Genomic DNA, 23,782 nt, shown 5'->3' with positions numbered 1-23,782 from the left:
TGGACTAGGTTGAAGTCAGCAGGTTCCAGGAACCCTCTTCAACGCACATTTTTGGGTGTGATCTGTGGGTCTGTGCAGGACCTGGTGAGAGCCAGGAAAGTTGGGTGGAGTCTTAAAGAAGCGCCAGCAGGTGGAAATATCTTCAGAGGGGAGGTGTGTCAGAAGGATGAGGATGTGTGTGTGTTGCATTAATTGTTTTATTGCATAATTTTGGAACATTTGTTCTTCTTGTTTAGTTCTCTGGACACTGTTTGGAGCAGTGTTTCCTAAAGTGGGCAAAACCACCCTCTTGGGGGGCAGGCGGGCGCTGGAACAATCCAGGGGGGCAGTAGTAGCCTTGGAAGCAATTGGCAGGCGTTGAATAAATACAAGGGGGAGGTGGTAGCATAAGGAAAGAAAAATTTGGGGGAGAAAACTGTTCTTACATGTTTCACCAGTTGTGTAATGACGTTTACCGTCAGGTCAGGAGGTGTTGCGAGACAGCAACAATACCTCCCCTGGATTCGGCAGTCATGCTGGAGGCAAGGGGTTTCCAAGGCTTGGGGGAACCCTTTTCAGCTTCCCCCAGGCCCGAGAAGTGGATTGTAGCCTGCCTGCCTATTTGGCCAATGGCAGGTGGGCTGCGGCACCAGCCCCACCCTTGGGGCAGATGGGACTGAGCCATCAGGCTTGATTTCCAGGGCGGCACTGAGTCATTTTTTCCTGAAAAGGGGGCGGTAGGCCAAACAAGTTTGGAAACTTCTGGTTTAGAGGTATTTCTGCCTATTAAGCGGCACACAAATTGCTTCACACACAACGTAATGTTAACACTTAAGTTTAAGGGATCAAAGAAGACAACAGCCTTCTGGAGCCACAGAAGGCCCCCAGGTTCAAACTCTGGAATCTCCAGGTAGGGATGGGCAAAAAACATACCATCTGAATCTCTTGAAAGCTGCTGTTTAATTAGCACAACATAAGGCATTGGTATTAGGCAACTTGGTTAATTTGCAGGATCAGGCACTTCTACTCAAAACCGCGCCATTTTGCTTTTTTGCGTGTGAATTTTTTATTTTTTGCCTCCCGCTTTTCCACACATCAAAACTCTGCTATACGCTGGCACCAATCTGTGTGTGGTTGAGAGGGAGAATTCTCTGGACCTGCCTTTCCTAGGTTCAAGCTATTCCTGACTTTGCACACACCGCTATGAGCAGCGAGATGCAAAATCACACGTGTCATATGGAAGGACTGGATTAATGCATACGGCAGGGGAGAAGACAACACAAAACAGCACGACCCTACCTAGAGCCCTAGTAAGTGGCTATGTTATGTTGCAGCTGTAGCTACCCTCCTTCAGAACTAATTTTAATGTGGATTTCCATACCGCAATGTTAACTGGGAGTACGCCCTAATCAGCAACAAGTGCAATGAAATTTCAGAGTCTACCAAAGCACAAGAAAACTTTACAACCCTCCCCCCCCCAACTGAATGCATATTTTAGAAACACACATTGTTTTTAAGTAACAGCCCTGGAAGGGGCTGTTGTTTTTGAAGAGGGAATTTTAGGGAACACTGAAAAAACTCATTATAAAGGGGCAATTCCCATGTAATACTGTGACGATGCATCTTTTTTTAAAGCAGACAAACAGCAGGTATGTGGATAATGCGTCCTTCTCTACAAAGTATGTCTGCATAACCATGGTTATGTTGACAGTGGCAAAAACAAACCCCTGTGTTGCAATACAGAATAATCTACTCAAATACAGCAGCAACCATGGTTATGAACATAACTAATACGTGGTGCTCTAACCTTGCCTCTTGGGTTTACCACAGTCCAATGGGATGCTGGTCTAAGACATGCTTTTGGGTGATCCATCAGTATGGTAATGTTCTTACATACCGTATTTTTCTGTGTATAACACACCCCGTGTATAAGACACCCTCTATTTTGGGGGACTCCAAATTAAGAAAACCCCCCTATGCACTATCTGTGTATAAGACGAGCCCCAAATTTTAACACAATTATTTAATATAAAAAAAACCTAGTCTTATACACGGAGAAGTACGGTACTTAGCCTTTGCCTTTGTACATATGCAGTTCCACGGCTTTAACTGGGACCCATGCACAGAAACCTACTTTCTGTTCAAATCAAAACCTTGGTTTAGCAAAAGCAGCTGATAGTCACAAAATCACCAGGTCTATTTAAAATTTTGTTCGTGGCATTGAAGAAAACACTATCTAGCTTGGAAATTATGGTAGAATAATAGAACAGCCTGCTGTATATTTTCCTAGGATTTTGAAATGCGTTGGGAGAAAACAGAAGATTCCTGAACCCTTAATAACGAGAAAGGGTGCTCCATTCTCCAGCCCCTCTAATGGATTAGTCTACTTCATTGAGATTATATTATATCAGAAACAGAAAAAAATATGGAGCAATATGCTCACTAGGATGGCAGTGCCTGGAGAGTTAAGACTGAGTTTAATATTTATGCATCAAATCAATATGCCTTTCAGACTTGTTTTTTTAAACCCGTGGGATTTGTTTTCCTCTAGATCTCAGCAGTTAATATTCTTCAGCACGAGGATAATGCAACATTATATATATAAAAAAATCTGTGTAGCAATTACTAGTTTGCATTTCATGTAGACTTAGCCTAAGATAACAGCAGAGCACTTCCGTGTAAGATTTTGCTTTCCTTATTTTATTTTTAAGACTGTTTATTAGCACTTTATAAGGAGTACAGGGACTATTTTCACTCGGCGGCTTGGAAATGAGGATTATAGCAGCTGTAAATTTATTACAAGGCATGAAACAGGCTTCAAAACCTGCACCTTCGAGGTGGAAATGACTCAGGGCTGGCTGACTACACACTACAATCTATTTTAGTCCATGCATATTTATGAAAAACTCCGGCAGAAAATTGTTTTTTCTGGCCCATATATACCTTTGATATATTCTGAAGGCAGGCTTGCTGTATTGGAAGATGGAATCTCTCACAACCTGCCAGGCTGAGAAAAGCGAGAGAGATAGTAGGGCGCAGCTGTCGACTTACCAGTGACTTGGTCCACTAGAATACGAGAAGTAATGATACGTCCATACTGGGAGAATAGCTGCTCCAATTCTTTCTGGGTCATAGTTTTTGGGAGACCACTGACATACAGATTTGCATCTCTAATGGAAGCTGAACTTGGTCGCGCATAGGAAACCTGTGGGAAGAGAATAAAGCGTTTGCTGTTCCGTCATGCAAATGGCCATACAAGAAGAACGGAAAGATTGAACAGTGCAAAGGCTAGTTTTCCTTTCAAAACCAGATGGGCAATCTAAACCAAGAACCTTGCATCCTCTGCAATTGGTACCGTGCCGATCGGATAGGTTATCCAATGCCAGCAAACTATACCAAATAACTTAGAAGTATATTTAAATGCCCTTGTTTTTCGCGATTGCTCTCTAAATTGTGTGTTGAGACACAACGGTTACAGAAGTCGTTGATGCCATTTCCTTCATCTTCAGCGTTAATAAATAAATATGGGCCGATTACACCAAAATGAAATCAAATCAAAAGCCATCATCGACAAAAAAGGATCAATTAGTTAGGGAAGGGAGAAACCTGGACACGTCTAGGGAGGGCAAAATGATAATCAGTCAAAGGCAAGTACCCCTTCGCCACAGCGATGCGTGATTCGTTGGGGGTTAGTATAATAATACACTACTGTTAGTCAGTGTTAGAAACTCAGATATGCAAGCTAGGTGCCAAATGGCTCCTTAAACCAGGATTAAAGGTAAAGGTAAAGGGACCCCTGACCATGAGGTCCAGTCGTGGCTGACTCTGGGGTTGCGGCGCTATCTCGCTTTATTGGCCAAGGGAGCCAGCATACAGCTTCCGGGTCATGTGGCCAGCATGACTAAGCCGCTTCTGGCAAACCAGAGCAGCGCACAGAAACGCCTTTTACCTTCCCATTGGAGCGGTACCTATTTATCTACTTGCACTTTGACGTGCTTTTGAACTGCTAGGTTGGCAGGAGCTGGGACTGAGCAACGGGAGCTCACCCCATCGCGGGGATTCGAACCGCCGACCTTCTGATTGGCAAGTCCTAGACTCTGTGGTTGATACCACAGCGCCACCCACGTCCCCAAACCAGGATTACTGTGGCCTAAACTGAATGCTTAGTTGCCATTTGGAGGAGCAATATGACCTGTCGCCTGGGTATCTTTACTTGGCCACAAGTGACCAATAGCCAGGTGCAAAATGCCTTGCAAATTTTGAACTCTGCTGTTAGTAATAAAAGTTATAATCAGAAGCTGTACTATGATCTCATTTAGCCAAAGCAAAAGATATATTTCCCTTTTTCTTTTCTTTTTTACAATTTCCAGAACCATCAACAGGGGAGGACGAGAAGTACAGCAGCAGCAGCACCCGCTTTCTGCCCCCAGAGCCCTCAATGCTTGTGACACATGAATTGAGTATTTGGGGCGTCTACTGAGAAGAGAATCACAGACTTGTAGAGTTTCATGGATTATGTTTTCCATCACCCTCGCAGGCTGCAACAAGGACCCAGCTGGCAGCGTTTAAGCCAATGCTGGTCCTGCCATTTCACCCAACGAAAGGCTAGCCCTGTCATCCAAGACAAAAAGCACAAATCACTGATGTGTTATTAGAGACTGCGCTGTAATTAAAATAACAACAGTTGCAAAGCTGGCAGGCCAATACTTGTGATTCCAGGAATGGGTCCCACGGTGATCACACAGTGATCAAATCTGAGGTTTTGTCAAGAGGACAGAAACAAACCTACCAACTGAGCCAATAACAGATAACCAACAAGCAGAAAGGCCCTAAATCAGGCATAGGCAAACTCGGCCCTCCAGATGCTTTGGGACTACAGTTCCCATCATCCCTGACCACTGGTCCTGTTAGCTAGGGATGATGGGAGTTGTAGTCCCAAAACATCTGGAGGGCCAAGTTTGCCTATGCCTGCCCTAAATCCTCCTTTCACTTGTGGCAATGGCAGTGCCCCGTAGTTGCAGAAATGCATCTGGTTCTTGCATCTTTTATGATTTATACCCTGCCCATAGTTTTCCTGACGGTTTTCCTTTCCCCTTGCCTTCACACCTGCAGACTGGCTCCATGTCTGAATGCTGCTCACGAAAACACCACTATTTGCTGCATGACATGGAGAGAGTTGGCCTTGCGCGAGACCAACATGCTGCCTTGGTTTCAATTCCGCTGCTGTAATGGACTTTACTACGATTAAAACTAATCAAATTTATTTCCTCCTGTTGATATCTCAGTGATTTGGACTAGAGCGAGCAAGAGGTTTGCAAGCTAAACGTGTTGAAACAATATCAAATTGCTTTTCGTAGGTTATGGGAAATTTCAAGCTGTGTTGTTTTTTCCAGCTTGCCAATGTGCAAAGGCATTGGCAATTATCTCTAAACTATCTCTAAATTATCTCTTTCCATAAGTGCAAAGGCACTTATGCAGGGTGCAGAGATCAGATGCTTCTCACCAGCCTCCAAGTGTTTTTGCCGGCCTGGAAGGCGTGGCTGAAATTCAGTGATGCCTCATGCCTGCAAGGATGGAACAATGTATTTTGTGTGCGTAGGTCGAACTCCAATGTGTGTGGGGTCTACTGTATTAAGTCGTATGGATTGCTCTACTCAAAAGGCTGCCCACGAGGGAGGCCTCTGCTTAAAAATCGGGTCCTCCCTTAAAGAGGGCACGTATTGCGGTGAGACCTCGAAAACCGACACCCTGTGTTGTGGGTGGGCACGATTGTTCGCCCACAACACCCAATTGGTAGGTTCCTCGAAGCTGGGTGCAATCTGGCCAATGGGACGCAGCCCAAACGGCCTGTGCTTCAAAACCTTCAAGCAAGGAGAGTCCGCAACCTCCTGAGGAAAACGGTTCCACTGTCAAACACCTCTTATTCCAGCATAGCCTAACAGTCAGGATGATAGGAGTTGTAGTACAGCAATATCTTGAGAGCTATTGGTTCCCCGACTCTGGCTTATACACTGCTTTCACGCATTCACGCTCAAGACAGTTCACAAGAAATCAGGGTGGATAAAAATAAATGATTTTTTTAAAATTTTAAAAAATCGGATTTTTAAAATTTAAATCGGGTTTCTTATTTAAATCAGATTTTTAAAATAAAAATTTTTTGGAGGAAAAAAATCTTTTAGAGATAGTTTTCTATTTAAGTTACATTATAGTCCAAAGGCTATTCATCAGTAAATAAGGAATGTTTTAAGTTTTTCATCTGTGTTAAAACTCAGTTTGTTTGTTTTTAAATCGTTTAAACCACATAAGTTAACAAACATGGAAACATATGCTATAATGTTATTGTTTTAGTTAAATAAATTGTTTAAATTGTTATTAAGGAAATGATTATTTTTCTCCTTCCAATAAATTACAGCAGAAAAGTTGTCCAAATATAAACAATCATTTCATGATTATCTGTCTATGTATTTCTAGTTACAGATAGGTAGCCGTGTTGGTCTGCCATAGTCAAAACAAAAAAAATTCCTTCCAGTAGCACCTTAAAGACCAACTAAGTTAGTTCTTGGTATGAGCTTTCGTGTGCATGCACACTTCTTCAGAAGGTATCTGAAGAAGTGTGCATGCACACGAAAGCTCATACCAAGAACTAATTTAGTTGGTCTTTAAGGTGCTACTGGAAGGAATTTTTTTTGTTTTGACTATGTATTTCTAGTATAACCAAATCAGTAATTTTTGATAGAACTGTAAAAACCACTCTGAAAAGTTATTATTCCAAAAATGAAACCTTCATCTAGTTGTAAATTTTAAGATTATACCAGGAAGAATGAGTCTCTGTAAAAAAAAAAAAAAATCAAAAAAATCAAGTCTTGCTGGCTGACTAGTGATTTAAATCGTGATTTAAATCCATTTGATTTAAATCAAATCCACCCTGCAAGAAATGTAAATAAATTGTTTCATGGATGCTTATGACAATATTTTTGTTATATCAAACCCATTTTCCATCAGGGTGGGGGAACCATTTGCGTGTTCAGACCCAAAAACCTCCCCCCTAAATAAATTCACACTTGACCCAAAATTTTGGTTTTGGTTTTTGGCAGAATTTAGGCCACAACTTTATTGATTACAGAAAGTGACTGGTTGCATAGGCTCTGGTTCGAGTAGCTCCCTGCCATGCAGGTAGCGCTGACCCAGGGCACCAGCATAGGTCAGCCAAGTGTGAACACCTGGATAAGCGGAAAGACGGGAATGGGCTATCTCTGCCACCCACATGTCTCCCTGGACTCAGACACAGGCACAACCTACTCTCAGGGGTTGACCAAACCATCGAGTCCCTGGATTCCTTTAACGGAATACCCTTCACATAGGGATGGCGAGAGCGTTCTCCCATCCCTATCACCTGAACCAGAGCCTATCCGCAACCTTACAAGTTGTGACAATTTGCTACGTGGCAGGCGAAACCCAAATGGCAGCCGCAAATCAGCCAAGTGGGGAAAATTCCTGCCGTGCCCCTGTCCCAACGACAGATGACACACGACGGCATAGCAAGGTCAACCGCAAAGCCCTAAAAGTAGGGGGAGGTGGGCGGGTGTTCCAAATGCACACGCCGAAAGAGGAAGCTCTGGGTCATGTGCATGGGCAGAAATAGGTCCCTCGAACCGTTTGGACTGCGTCCCATTGGCCAGATTGCACCCAGCTTCGAGGGACCTACCAACCGGGTGTTGTGGCTGACCAATCATACCCACCCACAACACAGGGTGTCGGTTTTCCAGGTCTCACCGCAATACGTGCCCTCTTTAAGGGAAGACCCGATTTCTAGAAAAATAGCAGCGATATGACTGATATTTGCTATCAGTCCAAACAATTCTGATCACAATTTTTAAAACCCGTGTAGACAATTTAGAAAGGGACCTAGACTTTTTTTTTTTTTTTTTTTTTTTTTTTTTGGTCCCAACACAAATTGTTATTCTCCCTCACATCTGCAGAACCACTTCACTTTATCTTGAGAGTACAGTCCTGTGGTATTTAATTACCCTGTCAAGAGCACTAAATGGTTTGGCACCGAGCCCTTTCCCTCAATCTCCGCTGATTGATAGCATCAATAAAATTCACTCACTTTAATTAAACCTCCAAATAGGACCTTCTTTTGCCACTCACTAGGATCAATGTTCTTTAATATGGAAAGTACAACTGCAGAGGTTGCAAAGGGGGCTCCTTCCTCACCTTCACAGTTCATTTCCTTCAGATGTTCTAAGGGGATTTTTATACAATGCATACATATTTCACCGTTCTCTTGACACATTGGTTAATGGAAAAGATCACCATTAAAAACTGACGTCTACCAAGCCGTACTTCTCAGTTGCATAAGATTTTCTGCGGCTGTTTTTTCTCTTCTTCAAATATGCACACTGGAAAGAGGCAGTGCTACTTTCCTGCAAAGTATATTTGGTTATCTATATTTTCTAACGTCGGACAACTGTAGTTCAAGCATTTATCCCGTTCTGAAAAGCACGTTCATAAGTTTGCAGAATACAGGTGGCACCGGAACAATTTATTACACCAGAATATGTGTTTCGAAGTAGCCGTTGCTACCAAGTGCTGAGAAGCAAGGGGACAAACCGACGTTTGCAGGATTGCAACGCCTTCCTTAAATATAGAAGCCTATTTAAGTGCAATGTGACTTTTAAGCATGTGCATTCCAACTTCTCTGCTGCCTGCATTTTTAGGTTTACCTAGAAATAAAAACCCTTGGCAAGAAACATCAGTCTTGCTACCAAAGAGGCAAGTCGGTTTTAAACTCAAAAGCAGCTTGTCTCTTCAACAGTAAGAGTGGTTGCAATTGGAAACAAAAAGCAAAGCAAAATAAATGTAGGCCTGTGAGGTTTGATACCCTTTAAAAATCAAGTTCCTTAATCGGACTCTTATATGAACCAATATTTGAATTCACAACCAGGTGTGGAAATATATAATTTCAGTAACTGGGACAGTTATTGCATAGGTAACTATTAAAACTTTAGAGCAGTTGCGTAAAAAAATAAAAAATGTTTCAAATCCTACTTGCCAACACCTCCGTAATGGCAATACATTTATGATTTTTTTAAATACTGCTGAGTGGGAAGAAAACCTACAGAGTTAAAATCAAGGTTGGTGGTTTATTTTTTATTTTTTAAAAAAAGCTATATTCCTCTGACAGGTGATAATTATACATATACACATTAATTGACAATTCAGGAGAAATGTCATGTCAAGAAATCTTCCATGAAAGAAAAACAGAATATTTGGCTAGCCTTTGTCCTGTGCGGAATTAATTCCAACTTGCACTGTGGATTTAAAGACATGGTTGTTGTTTTTTTATTAGCCAACAAACAAACAAATAGAAAGCGTTGTGTTCTATGAGAATTTTGTAAATGCAATTCACAAAAGCCCCAATTTGCTTTATCTTACCATAACATGTCCTGCCTAGAGGTGACAACAACTAAGTAGGTTAGTGAAGTCTAGTAAATTTAATTAGATTCCTCTATTTTTTTCTGAGAGAGCAGGGAGGACAAATTGCTTTGGCTGAGGAAGCAAGGCGTTTCTCTCCTGTTATCATCTCTGGTTGCCCACCTCACTTCACAATGTGTGGTTGTGACTAAAAATGTACCCAATGTTATGCTTTTCTCTTCAGAAAGCATAGTATCCCACTGTTTAAAGTCTGGTGACCATGTGCATCAAATCCACCAAGGGCCAGGGATGCCTAAAAAGTAGCCTTCTGGCTTCTACTTCTCATGTAGCATTGAGGTCTTTGCACCAAGTCCACCTTCTCCATCAATATTTGCTCTTCTCCATCACCGTATCAGAAGGCACGCAGTGTAACGCTGCCATGTCAAGAAGGGATTAGACAGAGGTCTGCCCATAACTTTGGAAACCAAGAGGTATGATCAGCAGGGAGGGTAAAGGTAAAGGACCCCAGACGATTATAAGTCCAGTCAAAGGCGACAATGGGGTTGCGGCGCTCATCTCGCTTTCAGGCCGAGGGAGCCAGCGTTTGTCCACAGACAGCTTTCCGGGTCATGTGGCCAGCATGACTACAACGCCTCTGGTAAAACAGAACACCATGACGGAAACCAGAGCGCAGGGAAATGCCATTTACCTTCCCGTCACAGCGGTACCTGTGACTTTCGAACTGCTAGGTTGGCAGGAACTGGGACAGAGTAAAGGGAGCTCACATCGTGGGGATTTGAACCCCCAACCTTCCGCTCGGCAAACCCAAGAGGCTCAGTGGTTTAGACCACAGCGCCACCCACATCCCTCAGTAGGGAGGAGGAAGTGGTTAATTACTAAGGCAATGTCTTAGTTTAAGTCCTGATGAGAATACAAGTGTGACCACACTGCCAAGGCCACTATACGCATTGAAGAGGAATAGGTGGCATCCTGCAGGCAACACACAAGCACATTGTACTCAGAAAGCTTCGTGCTTGGCTCCAGGTCATGGGTAGGCAAACTAAGGCCCGGATCCGGCCCAATCGCCTTCTATATCCGACCCATGGCCTGGGAATCAGCATGTTTTTACATAAGTAGAATGTGTGCTTTTATTTAAAATGCATCTCTTGGTTATTTGTGGGGCATAGGAATTCGTTCATTCAACCCTTCAAAATATAGTCCGGCCCCCCACAAGGTCTGAGGGACAGTGGACTGGCCCCCTACCGAAAAAGTCTGCTGACCCCTGCTCCAGGTAATAACCGGACAAAAATTCCCAGGAATGGATTCCAAAATAGTGTAGCACATTCAAGGAAGGTGACCCTCAGTTAACAGTAGCAGGCTGGTGGGGTGTTTACAACTGCAGTCAAACCAACTGTGCATGTTTGCTAGAAAGGCGCATGAAGTGTACAAAGTTCCACAGTAAGTTTGAGGGGGAAGGCGTAGCCACATATAACCTCCACACCTGGCCAGGCCACTTTGTCCTCTCATCACCAAGCCATAAATGTGAGAACCATCTGCATGCCTGAGCTCCATTGCTCAGACACCATTTTAAGCTAGTTTTAAGCATGTCTTATGTGACGCGGGTGGCGCTGTGGGTTAAACCACAGAGCCTAGGACTTGCCAATCAGAAGGTCGGCGGTTCGAACCCCCACGACAGGGTGAGCTCCCATTGCTCAGTCCCTGCTCCTGCCAACCTAGCAGTTCAAAAGCACGTCAAAGTGCAAGTAGATAAATAGGTACCGCTCTGGTGGGAAGGTAAACGGCATTTCCGTGTGCTGCTATGGTTCGCCAGAAGTAGCCTAATGGTCAGGGGTCCCTTTACCTTTACAGCATGTCTTTGCGACCGAATTGCCATTTTAAGCCTTCCAGAACAAAGCTGCTGTACTTGTTACTCTTCAACGAGTATTCTGAGTGAGTACGTGCTATTTTTACCTTTTGCAAGATTTGTTTGTGCGATTATTGCTTTAAGGTGAAAATACCTTAAAGCATCCTGGATAATGTAAACAGAAAGGCTACAATGAGCCCATCTAAGCTTCCCTTTTAAGATGCAAAGGGATGCACTCTGCTGAACTCACGAATGTGAGGAAGGAAGGATCATATCTAATAAATATACTGTATTTCACTGCATAATGGTCCTGTTTTTAATGCTGAATTTTCTTTTCAAAAAAAGGGGGTGCGACCATCATACAAGGAAAAAAGGGGGGATGATAGTAGGTGGAGCCGAGGGAGTGTATTTCTGTAACACACCACTTGAGATGACCGCAGGGAGAGGAAATGGAAAGACTTTCCGTATGGAAATAACTTTCTGCAAAAGCAAAGCCTTCCTTCTCTTGTTCAGTCTACTGACTCAAGAGAGGCGTCCCTCATCTAACGGAATCTCTATGGCAAACAAAACCTCTCTATACTTTGCATTGCAAGAACGGAACAGCCGCTTCAAGTTTGGACAGGAAGTTCTGGCGAGGAATGCTGTGAGAACAGAAAACGAGTGGCTATGGCACCACCTGCCGCCAGGTCTGCTAGCGCCCGCCACATCTTCCCTTGGCCCACAGAACCCAGCTGACCCCAGCATCGGTTTCCGCCAAAACGGTGATAAAAATAAGGAAGATGGGGAGAAAGGTTCCCACCTGCTCCGCTTCCCCTAGGAGCTCGTGGCTGAGGAGGAAAGGAAGGGGGCCTGAAGTTTAGCAGAGTTTATGCAGTAAATGCTTTGGGGCCGATTTTAGGGCTTGGGAAAAAATGGGGTCCGACTATTATGCGGCGGCAATGATTATGTGGTTAAACACATTATCCTCTCCTAGCATCTATGCATTAGAACACTATGTAAATTACGAAGTGTAAGGATGCCATTTTAGAATATTTGCAAATGCCTGCTATGGAGGTAAAAACTTGTCCTGAATATCCTTGCATATGCAAACTAGTAGTATAGGCCCGAGGAATTAAAGACTTGTGAATAAACCACCAACTCAAAGGCCAGGTATAGCCTTTGGAAACACATAGAACAAATAGCAATGTGCACTTAATTTCCCCCATAAAAATTCTACATACTTTTATTGTTTTGGTTTGAAGTCTCAATCCATTCAGAGTATTGATCGCCTTTTCAGCATCCTTAGGGTCAATGTAGTTCACAAATCCATACCCCAAGCTTTGTCCTGATTGTAAAAAAGAAAAAAGAGAAGGGGGAAGAAAAATATTATTACCCAACGATGCAAGCAACTACATTTGTATCTTAACCCTTTATTAGCAAGAGGTAGATAAGCTATTTTACACTGAAGACAAAATAAAAGACAGCCTAAGTAACTTTAAAAATAATTTACAGTTGCCGACTAATCTACTTTCCAAGTACTCACTGAAGCATGCAAACAAACTATGCTATTGTCAGAAGAACAGCAATAGTGCAAGTTGTCACAAAACATTAAACAGATGCAGGTACACAACGCTTGGAATTTCTGAAGCACAAGTTAGCATACAGCAAATATACTTAGATATAAGGCAGGTATTCTATTCAGGGAGCCTGGGAAAATGGATCCAAGCTTTCTGTGGGTGAGCTCTTCTCATGAGATATGAAACATTTTCTATCAGGGTGGGGGTCCCATTTTTAACCAGAGGCCAGGGCCTTCTCCCTCACAGACTGCCTTCTGAGTGGAGTAATCCATATGACTTAATACAGTACATTGGTACCTCGGGTTAGAGACGCTTCAGGTTACAGACTCTGCTAACCCAGAAATAGTACCTCAGATTAAGAACTTTGCTTCAGGATGAGAACAGAAATCATGCAGCAGCAGTGGGAGGCCCCATTAGCTAAAGTGGTATCTCAGGTTAAGAACAGTTTCAGGTTAAGAACGGACCTCTAGAACAAATTAAGTTCTTAAACTGAGGTACCACTGTAGACACCACAGACATCGGAGGACATTTCTCCATCCTTGCGGCCATGAGGAATCACTGAACGTCAACATCGCATTCCAGGCAGGCAAACACACCTGGAGGCTGGTGAGAGGTACCTGCTTACTATGTAGTTAGCTACCATGTTAGGCTACAGTCGCATATAATAAATACTGATAATTGGCATAGCGTGTATGTCCTTTCTGATACACTGGTTTTTTACTTGTGAACACATGCATGTTCCCATCAATTCCCTCTTTTTCCCCAAAGCCTCCTGCACTCTCCAAAAATATGATTTTGGAGGGTTCATCCCAGAGAACCGTAAGGCTTGTTGCGAGGGTTACTTCCAGCTTTCGCCGCTCGCGCCTGCATAGGAGCACCAAATTGTGTCGCGCGCCTGCAGCGCTTCAAGTTGCGGGCATTTCATGTTACGGACGGGGCTCTGGAACGGATCCCATCCGTAATACGACGTACCACTGTAGTCCCTTTTCTTTCTACCAGTGGGAGCCACCATTGTATCAAATGCTGTTTTGTTTACCTGTGAGCATAGCAAATAGGAAAGCAGACTGTCACCATAAAAGACCTATAAACTATTAATATGTATTATATTGATGGTGACATAAAGTCAGACGTGAAAGATGCTACATAGCAGGACCACTACATGTGGAGCGGAGGGAAGCAGCCCAGCCTCTCTGCTGCTTAGAGGGATGGGGCGGGGTCTTGTGGTTGCGCCGATGGAAGGACTAATAGCAGAAAGGGGCTCCCAAGAGTCCTACGGCATGTTCCCACCCCAGCTACATAGTAAATGAGATTAACAATTCTATATACAGTGGTGCCTCGCAAGACGAAATTAATCCATTCCGTGAGGCTCTTCGTATAGCGGTTTTTTCGTCTTGCGAAGCAAGCCCATTGACAGCTTAGCGGAGTAGCGCTATTAGCGGTTTAGCGATCAGCTGTTAAGTGGCTTATCAGCGGATCAGCTGATAAGCGGCTTAGTGGCTTAGGAAAAGGGGGGGAGGGGGAAAAAACCACAGGAACTCGCAAGACATTTTCGTCTTGCGAAGCAAGCCCATAGGGAAATTTGTTTTGCGAAGCGCCTCCAAAACGGAAAACCCTTTCGTCTAGCGGGTTTTCCGTCTTGCGAGGCGTTCGTCTTGCGGGGCACCACTGTAGTGTGAAAAAATACGCAAGAATACAAAAATGCATTGCAATCATACCAGGGTTTATTTTATCCCATGCAAAGTATGCTCTAGCACAGTGGTTCTCAAAGGGTGTGGTACGCCACACTTGTGGGGCAGTAGAGCACAGAAAGAGGGGTGGGAAGATTCAAAAACAATCAATGGAACATTTAAATATTTCTTAAAAAAAATATATTTAAATATTTCAACATACAGTGGTACCTCAGGTTACATACACTTCAGGTTACAGACTCCGCTAACCCAGAAACAACAACAACAATTTCCTTTATTCGACCGATAGAAATAAAACATTACACAATACTTATAAACTATAACATCATAGGGGTACATAAATAAGGTAGGGCCACAGTACTAGACCTCTCACAGATAACCCACATCAAAGCATTCAGTTATACGTTTCCAACACTTGAGTGCCAGGAAAAGGAATTTAGCCACTGACAAAGTTGTTTTCCCAGAAGACTCATTTAGCAGATATGCTGTCTGCTCTCCTCTTTGTCGGGAACTGAGCTGGGGTAAGTATGGAGCTATAAGAGACTGTCTTAAATTGTTGTAGAAGGGACAGCTGAGTAAAATGTGCTCTGTGGATTCTACCTCACCCAATGCACAGTGGCATAGTCTCTGGTCATATGGGACTCCTCCATATCTTCCCTTCAGAACCGCCGAGTCAAGAACATTCAACCTAGCCGCAGTAAATAGTCTGCGGTATTCCACGTAGTGGATATCAGCCAGGTAGCGAGCTGGAGCAGCCCGATACAACTGCTCCCCCAGAAACAACCCAGATTTCACACGGGCTATGTCCTCCTATCTGGCAATATCCCTTAATCTTTGGGCGATCACCGCCTTTGCGTGGCTATACGTCATGGACTCTATATAAAGGGAGGACAACCCGCACTTCTGCACTTCCTCCACTATCTCCCCTTCCCATGGAGATTTAAAGTTATCCCTCAGAATCAAGGGGGCCAAACCCACCGGTCTGAAACAGAGCTTGAGCCATAGCCATAACTCCGCTTTCAGGGCCACATACCTAAAGGCTTGACAACCGGTTTCCAATCTCATGATCGTGCCTGCCACGGAGGGGGGGATCCTAAGTATGGCCCTGAGGAATTGGGTTTGGATAGATTCCAATTTTTCAAAGTCAATTTTTCAAACCCAGAAATAATGCTTCAGGTTAAGTACTTTGCTTCAGGACGAGAACAAAAATCGTGCTCCGGCGGCACGGCAGCAGCAGGAGGCCCCATTAGCTAAAGTGGTGCTTCAGGTTAAGAACAGTTTCAGGTTAAGAACGGACCTCTGGAACGAATTAAGTACTTAACCCGAGGCACCACTGTAGTGCAGTATAGTATCAAAATTATTATTTTTATTTGCAGAATATGGATTGATTTGTCCCAAAATGAGAACAAGAGCATTGGAGGTGTGCCTGGATAGCTCAGTTAGTACAACATCAGACTTGATCTCAGGGTTTTGGGTTTGAGCCCCATGTTGGGCAAAATATTTTTGCATTGCAGGGGGTTGGACAGGACAAACCTTGTGGTCCCTTCCAACTCTACAATTCTACGACTCTAAGTGATATTGAGGGCAATCCTAGTCGTCGTTTAAAATTATATATTGGGAATGGTTCATGTTCTTATGTAGCTACATTGTTTCATACTTTTGGGATGACCAATGATCATATTATAAAGTAGTTACGTTTTATGTTATAAATCAGGGGTCAGCAAACGTTTTCAGCAGGGTGCCGGTCCACCATCCCTCAGACCTTGTGGGGGCCAGACTATATTTTGGAGAGAGAGAGAAAAAAGAACGAATTCCCATGCCCCACAAATAACCCAGAGATTCATTTTAAATAAAAGCACACATTCTACTCATGTAAAAACACGCTGATTCCCGGACCGTCCGTGGGCCGGATTTAGAAGGCAATTGGACCGGATCCGGCCCCTGGGCCTACCAATATAAATCAAGCATTGCTAAGAGTTCTTTTTTCCCCCCCCAGGGTATTTCGTATCTCTGAAAAATTATGTGTGGCGTGAAGCAAATTTTTATTCTGAAAGCCAAGAGAAAAAAGTTTGGGAACCACAGCTCTAGCATTTGCTGAGGCAACTGAAATGGCAACCAACAACCAGTGGTTGCTAGCAAAAGGAGAACGAGACAGGAGCCATTCCCTGGAAGGATACTTCATTCGCCCCCAAGTGCATCGCTAAACTTAAGGTAACGGTATAAAATTAAAGTAGAGATGCAATCCAGTTGGATCAATGTCTCTTCAGGAAAAGCACTTCACTGTCGATTTAGCTCATGCATATTCCACTGTGAAGTATGGTATATTAGATATATATATATAATATATTGTAAGTCACCTCAAAACTACTTTTAGTAGTAGGCATCTACCAACAGCACTGTTACACAGTGGGCAAAGAGGCAGGTATCTAAGACATAGCTATCAACTTTTCCCTTTTCTTGCAAGGAATCCTATTCAGAATAAGGGAATTTCCCTTTAAAAAAGGGAAACGTTGATAGTTATTGATCAAAGAATGTCCTCAACTACGCTCAATGCCACAGACATGCAAGGTGCAAAGTGACCTTCCAAAATTCTAGTACAAACCAGTCCAAATAGGAAGGATGCAAACCTTCTCCCTCAAAGAGCACAACGATGACACTGTCAAGGAATCACCCGACATCACCATGACACTTGGCAAAGAGCTTTCCTTTGTTCGCGATGCTTGATTTCAAGCTGCACAGGCAAAAGAAGCATTTCCCCGACTTGCTGAGGAACAATCGGAAGCAGACTTCAAGGCTTCGTGTTGCTCCTTTGCAGCCGTGCCCTTACCTGACATCACATACACCATGGGTAGGCAAACTAAGGCCGGATCAGGCCCCACTGCCTTCTAAATCCGGTCCGTGGACGGTCCGGGAATCAGCGTGTTTCTACATGAGTAGAATGTGTACTTTTATTTAAAATGTATCTCTGGGTTATTTGTGGGGCATAGGAATTTGTTCATCCCCCCAAAAAAATATAGTCGTTTACCTTTCCGCCGGTGCGGTCCCTGTTTATCTACTTGCACTTTGACGTGCTTTCGAACTGCTAGGTTGGCAGGAGCAGGGACCGAGCAACGGGAGCTCACCCCGTCACGGGGATTCGAACCAACGACCTTCTGATCGGCAAGTCCTAGGCTCTGTGGTTTAACCCACAGCGCCACCCGCGTCCCTTAACTTGACATTAGAATGTATCAATTTGATACTCTCCCTCACACACACCATGGTGGCGCCTCTTCTCTCCCTTCTTCTGGCTTCTCCCCGCCCTGCCTAGAGGAGGAAGGGGGCTGGGCTGAGCTGGCTGAGCGCCATTTTAAGCAGCCCCTCTCCGGAGCCAGCCCTTTCGCACCACTCGTCTTCCCTCCGCCGTCGCCGGGCTGGTGCTCCTGTGGGCCAGAGAGCGGAGCGGACGAGCTCTCTCTGCCCACCCACAAGAAGCAACGGGGAAGGTAAGCGCAGCAACTGGGGCTGGGAAGCAGGACTACTTGTCCCTCTTGCCTCTTCTTCCAGCTCCTCCCCCCCCCCCCCGGTGCCACTACTCCGGCCCGCCACAAGATCTGAGGGACAGTGGACCAGCCCGTACCTAAAAAAAATTGCCATCCCCTGAGCTAGGCTAAGTAAGATTAGAATGCGCCTCAGTTGCTCTAATCAAAGTTTTCTGCCACCTCTTCAAAATCAAGAATTATATACCCCCCCAACTGCACCTTTACTTGAACAAGTGAGAATAATAATAATAATAATAATAATAACAACAATAATTTATTTATACCCCGCCCATCTGGCTGGGTCCCCCCAGCACCTCTGGGCGGCTTCCAACAAAACACTAAAATACAATAACCTATTAAACATTAAAAGGTTCCCTAAACAGGTCTGGCTTCAGATGTGTTCTAAAAGTTTGGTAGTTATTTTTCTCTTTGACAACTGGTGGGAGGGCGTTCCGCAGGGCAGGCGCCACTACCGAAAAGGCCCTCTGCCTGGTTCCCTGTATCTTGGCTTCTCGCAGCGAGGGAACTGCCAGAAGGCCCTCGGAGGTGGACCTCAGTGTCCGGGCAGAACGATGGAAGTGGAGACGTTCCTTCTGGTATACTGGACCAAGAGGAGGAAGTATATTAACTATACAAAAGCTAAAATGTGCAGGTTCAGCTACAGACAGATAAGCCATTTAGAATTACGACAGCCAAGTGTTGGTGTTGGCTGGTTGGTTGAACAGACAATTACGGAGCTGTTTGCAATAGGGATGCAGCTCCTATGTTATCTGGGGATCAAGAGAAGACGGCTAGCAACTGCACAAGAGAGACTGGCGGATCTTCTTCACACCGTGTTGCCACTGCCAGCCAGAAGATACCGAAGGAACTCTGCCAACTGACACTCAATACGTGGGGGACATGACAAGGCCTCGCATCTATGAGGCTGTTTTCTCATCTGAAAACCACCCAGTGAAGAAGCCAGAAACCATTCTGAAGCACAAGCTTTGTGACTTGTGCAAGAGAGTGAAGAATGTAAGGAGGGGTTTCTGGATTAGTCCTCCATCCTGGTCTCATCCATGCATTAATCTCATCCAAGTTGGTGGCCCTTACTTGCTCCTTTGGGAGAAGATGCGCACTGTGTGAGGAAGGTCTGTTCTCTTGCCTGAATTGAATCATCCAATGCTCAGTGGTTCTCTCTAGCGTTAAGAGAGAAGGAGAAAAGATTTCCTTCTGTTTAGGGAAGTTGTTAATGACTGAGGTTTTAATATATTTAATGTATCTTTTGTTGGAAGCTACCCAGTGACTGGGGAAACCCAGCCAGATGGGAGGGGTAGAAATAATAAATTTATTATTATTAATTGTTGTTGTTGTTGTTGTTGTTGTTATTCTATCCACTTACTGCTCCACCATGTGTAATTTTAGATACTTCAAGTACACATCCTCTTACCTTTTCTCTAAAGATACTCAAATGCCCTAACCCAGGCACCCCCAAACCCGGCCCTCCAGCTGTTTGGGGACTACAATTCCCATCATCCCTGACCACTGGTCCTGTTAGCTAGGGATGATGGGAGCTGTAGTCCCAAAACATCTGGAGGGCTGAGTTTGGGGGTGCCTGCCCTAACCTTTCGTGATCCATCCCCTTGATCATTTGGGTGGTGTGATGAAGGCATGATGACATCGGAAGCTTTCAAATCAATGCTTCCCACATGCACACCAAAAGCATTCGCCTTTTTCACAGCTGCCAAACATGGGGGATAAACCTTCATGGAGCTGTCCGCTGCCACCCCAAGGTGCCTTGTTGTATACATGGATAGTGAATGGGGTGGACAGGTGATTGGTGGCAGCTACGAGCAGGAGCTTGTTAGCGACACTTGTTGGTTGCTTTGGATTGGCTGTTCCTTCTCTAATTGGGTTGGTGATTGGTTTCTGCAGCAATCACTGCTGTGGATTGGCTGTCGCTGCTGTTCTGGGACATGCACTATCAGAGCCGTCTTTCCTGTAGGGCTTAGTGGTTCGTTGCGCCAGGGCGCCAGCCTCTCAGGGGCGCCCAGCGAGTAAGGGAGCTGCGTGGCTTTTCCAGCGGCCTCCCCTTTCCCTGAATGCCCGCCAGCTGCGCCCCGTCAACCATATGGCTGGCGGGCATGCAGCTTACCTCCCAAGCCTCCGCGGGAGGAGAGCGGTCCCTGCAGAGGCTTAGGATGGAAGCTGAGCCCTGCCAACTATATGCCTGGCTGCTGCACAGCTTTCCTCCCAAGCATCTGCAAGGATTACTCTCCTGCAGCGGCATGGGGGACAGTTGCGCCCCCCAATGGCTGGCAGTGCACAGCTTCCCCCCCACTATCTGTGGTAATTTGGGGGCGTTGGGCGGATATTTGCACCCAAACGCCACATCTTCTAAAGACGGTTCTGTGCATGATTGCCAGCGGACAGATTTTCTCAGTCGTGTAAGAGATTTTTTCTGAGAAAGGGTCTGTTTGCAATTGGCTGTCGCTGTGACAAGTGGGCGATTGTCGGCGACCGGCGATTGTCAGCGTCAATGCTGCATGTGAGCGATTTTTGGCAATTCTTCCCCCCCCCCCCAGCTGTAAAACTTTGGGCGATCCTCCGCAGTTCAGACCCCATGTATGTTTATGTGAAAGTAAGATATATATTTTTTGCTTTACTGTGCCTCACTTTTGACTTGCTTACAATGAATTGTGTTTGCCATATTGATGCCCATTCACCCGGGGTGGAGAGATCCTTTTAAAACTCTCTTTCAGGTTGAGACTTAAAGTTTTAAATGAACTATTAAGATAAGTTGGAGCCTGGACCAAATGGAAGTGATCCACTTCTTTGAAAAGTGGCTCCCATCCTGCAAACACACCCCTGCTAGACAAAGCCCCAAAACCATACAACACGAAGGCTGAATTGTTAACAAATTCCACACATGCGTATGGAAGTGGACAACTGCCAAGAAAGTCTGGCACATTCACATCTGAATTCCAAAGAAGAAACATCTCAAAAATGAGGGGGATTGGTAAAACAAAAGTTGAAAGGAAGTCAAGAAGCAGATCTCTTCAGAATGCATGGGAATTATTCAAAGTCACAATTACAGCTCGGCTAGAATATAACCTCAAATTTGGAAAGGCACCACCAAACCCAAGAGGACTTCAACGTGATTAACAAAAAGAGTCAAGGAATCTATTACAGGCAAAGGTTTCCTTCAGAAAATGGAAGTTGACTTGTTCAAATGAGGAGAATGAAAAGGAATACAGTTTTGGAGGGCATGCACACACACAAAGCCAGGCAGACAACAAGGGATGCAAACATAGTAGTAGTAGTAGTAATAATAATAATAATAATAATAATAATAATAATAATGGAGCATATCGCTAAAGATATGCAACCCACATAAAACATATTTAAATACAACAAACAAGAAACTGGCTAGAGATGCAGTTGGATGAGGATGGAGTCAAATACGAGCTAAGAGAATGATGAGGAGATTGTAGACTACTTGCTGAAGATATTGGACAGGTAATAATAAAATAAAAATAAAAATAAAAATAAAAATAATAAAAAATTTATAGCCCACCCATCTGGCTGGGTTTCCCCAGCCACTCTGGGCAGCTTCCAGTCAAATATTAAAATACAATGATTCATCAAATATTAAAAGCTTCCCTAAGCAGGGCTGCCTTCAGATGTCTTCTAAAAGTCTAATAGTTGTTTATTTCCTTGACATTTAATGGGAGGGCGTTCCACAGGGCGGGTGCCACTACTGAGAAGGTCCTCTGCCTGGTTCCCTGTAACTTGGCTTCTCGCAGGGAGGGAACCGCCAGAAGACCCTGAGAGCTGGACCTTAGTGTCTGGGCAATTCACATACCTTAACTGAACTTCTGTCAGAAAGGGAGTGTGAGGAACAGATAAAATTAGTGGAAACAGGGATTGTTTTAGGCCTTATTGACAAAAGAGAAATGTACAAGTCCCTGGTTTTGGATGTGTAGGCATGCACAATGCATTTAATTAGGGAATGAAGCCAATGATGTTTTTTTAAGGTGAATATTCATCAAACTAAAGAAACTAAAACTGAACTAAACTTTTTTTTTTAATGAAGAACTAAATTTTACTTATGTAATACATACTGGCTCCTTTTCACTTGCTTGTCACGAAAGCAGTCCCTTAGCCCCTTAGATGTCTCTCCACAAAAAGTTGGTGAGTCATAAGACTGGCAGGCAGGCAAAAGAAAATGGCTGGAATGGATCTTCTGCTTGATCCACTCCAGATCCAGTCTTTTTCTTCTGCCTGCATCTCTCGCCGTCTGCTTCCTTCCTCTCTTCTGTCTTTGTCTCTCCCATTTCCCTATATGCCAGGACCACTGAGAACGCTGAGTTGCTGCGCCATACGCTCCACACACACACCGCCATGATCCTTGGTTTTTTGAAATACTAGGGTGTGTCAGGGCCACTGTAAAGCTTTATTGAGAAATAGTCGTAACAGTGCCATGTTTGCTATTCTCTGTGTTGAGTTTTACACCATTTGTGCTCTATAGCAGACATCTGATCAGATTCATCATTTGCAACAGCTCCCTGGAAAACCAAGGAGCATTGGGGGATCTGTAACCAAGAAGGAACTTGGGAGCATTCTTGCATCTTGCAAATATTCACTGTTTAGAAAGTCAAGTCTTTGGAAATCTGATGAAAGTTGTTTTCGAACAATCAATAGATTTCTTGGGATACTGTGTTTTCCAGACTTCCTTTGTGCATGCGAACTTCTACGGCATCTCAAAGATGCCACATCAACTACACGTTGTCATGTTATGTGGAAATGCAGCCATATCATTGCAACTTGCGCAAGATCCCACTATTGCATTAAACATCATCACGCAAAAGCAACACGATTAGTGTTTCCTCTTTCTGTGCCGAGGAACTAACACGTAAGGGCCAGCCTGTGAATCGTGAATTCGCCCCATAAAGTGACCAGGGAATTCCCAGGGAAACCCTTCACACAAACCTTCAGATCCCATTTCCATAGTCTCATAAAAGAGGCATAAAAATAAAGGTGGCAGCCATCTTCCCCAATTCTTTAGTATTAAGAAGAGATGAAGTGTGGAACAGAACAATCTCAAAGAGGCAGACAGAGACCTTGTTTTCCAATGAGCTAAGCAATACAGCCAGATGGGCAAGGTACTACATTATTATTATTATTATTATTATTATTGATATTCCATTATGTGAGCACACACCTGTACTCTGAAGTAGTATAGCCTAGAGACAGTGCAAAAGTTACGCAAAAGTTAGGCTCAAAGTAAAGTTTGTCAAGGGGCAGACTTTGCCCTTCGCCAATTTATCCAATCTTGCTTAATAAAAGCATGGGAACTTGCTATATACAGTGGTACCTCTGGCTACGTAATTAATTGGTTCCGGCAGTCCGTTCTTAACCTGAAACTGTTCTTAACCTGAAGCACCACTTTAGGTAATGGGGCCTCCTGCTGCCGCCGGAACTCGATTTCTGTTCTCATCCTGAAGCAAAGTTCTTAACCCGAGCTACTATTTCTGGGTTAGCGGAGTCTGTAACCTGAAGTGTATGTAACCTGAAGCATATGTAACCTGAGGTACCACTGTACTTGTTAATGAAAAATGCGAGCAGTTTACTTCATGCCCTGTGTGCTTGAATATCAGCTCATTCGAATTTCATCAATTAAGGACGCAGAACAATGACAAAAAGGAAGCTTTTATAACGCACACTACTGAATGGACTTGCCTTCTCAGTCTATAAAGCTCTGATGAACCTCAAGTCATC

General features: G+C 44.2%; 1 protein-coding gene across 21 annotated transcripts in view; it reads right to left on the bottom strand.

Moving 5' to 3' along the window:
- Positions 1 to 23,782, bottom strand: part of ELAVL2 (ELAV like RNA binding protein 2) — a 152,399-nt gene that overhangs the window by 16,944 nt on the left and 111,673 nt on the right. For all 21 annotated transcript variants that reach the window (XM_083719448.1, XM_083719462.1, XM_083719455.1 and 18 more), the window contains 2 exons: positions 12,481 to 12,584; positions 3,031 to 3,184 (listed from right to left, as the gene is read on the bottom strand). In XM_083719448.1, coding sequence (XP_083575574.1) covers positions 3,031 to 3,184; positions 12,481 to 12,584 — 258 coding nt within the window. The remainder of the gene's footprint in view (positions 1 to 3,030; positions 3,185 to 12,480; positions 12,585 to 23,782) is intronic.

Source organism: Podarcis gaigeae (assembly GCF_964106915.1).
Source record: "Podarcis gaigeae genome assembly, chromosome: 17".
NCBI lineage: Eukaryota > Metazoa > Chordata > Lepidosauria > Squamata > Lacertidae > Podarcis > Podarcis gaigeae.
The sequence above is the reverse complement of the archived record's forward strand: the minus strand, read 5'-3'. Positions and strand labels throughout refer to the sequence as shown.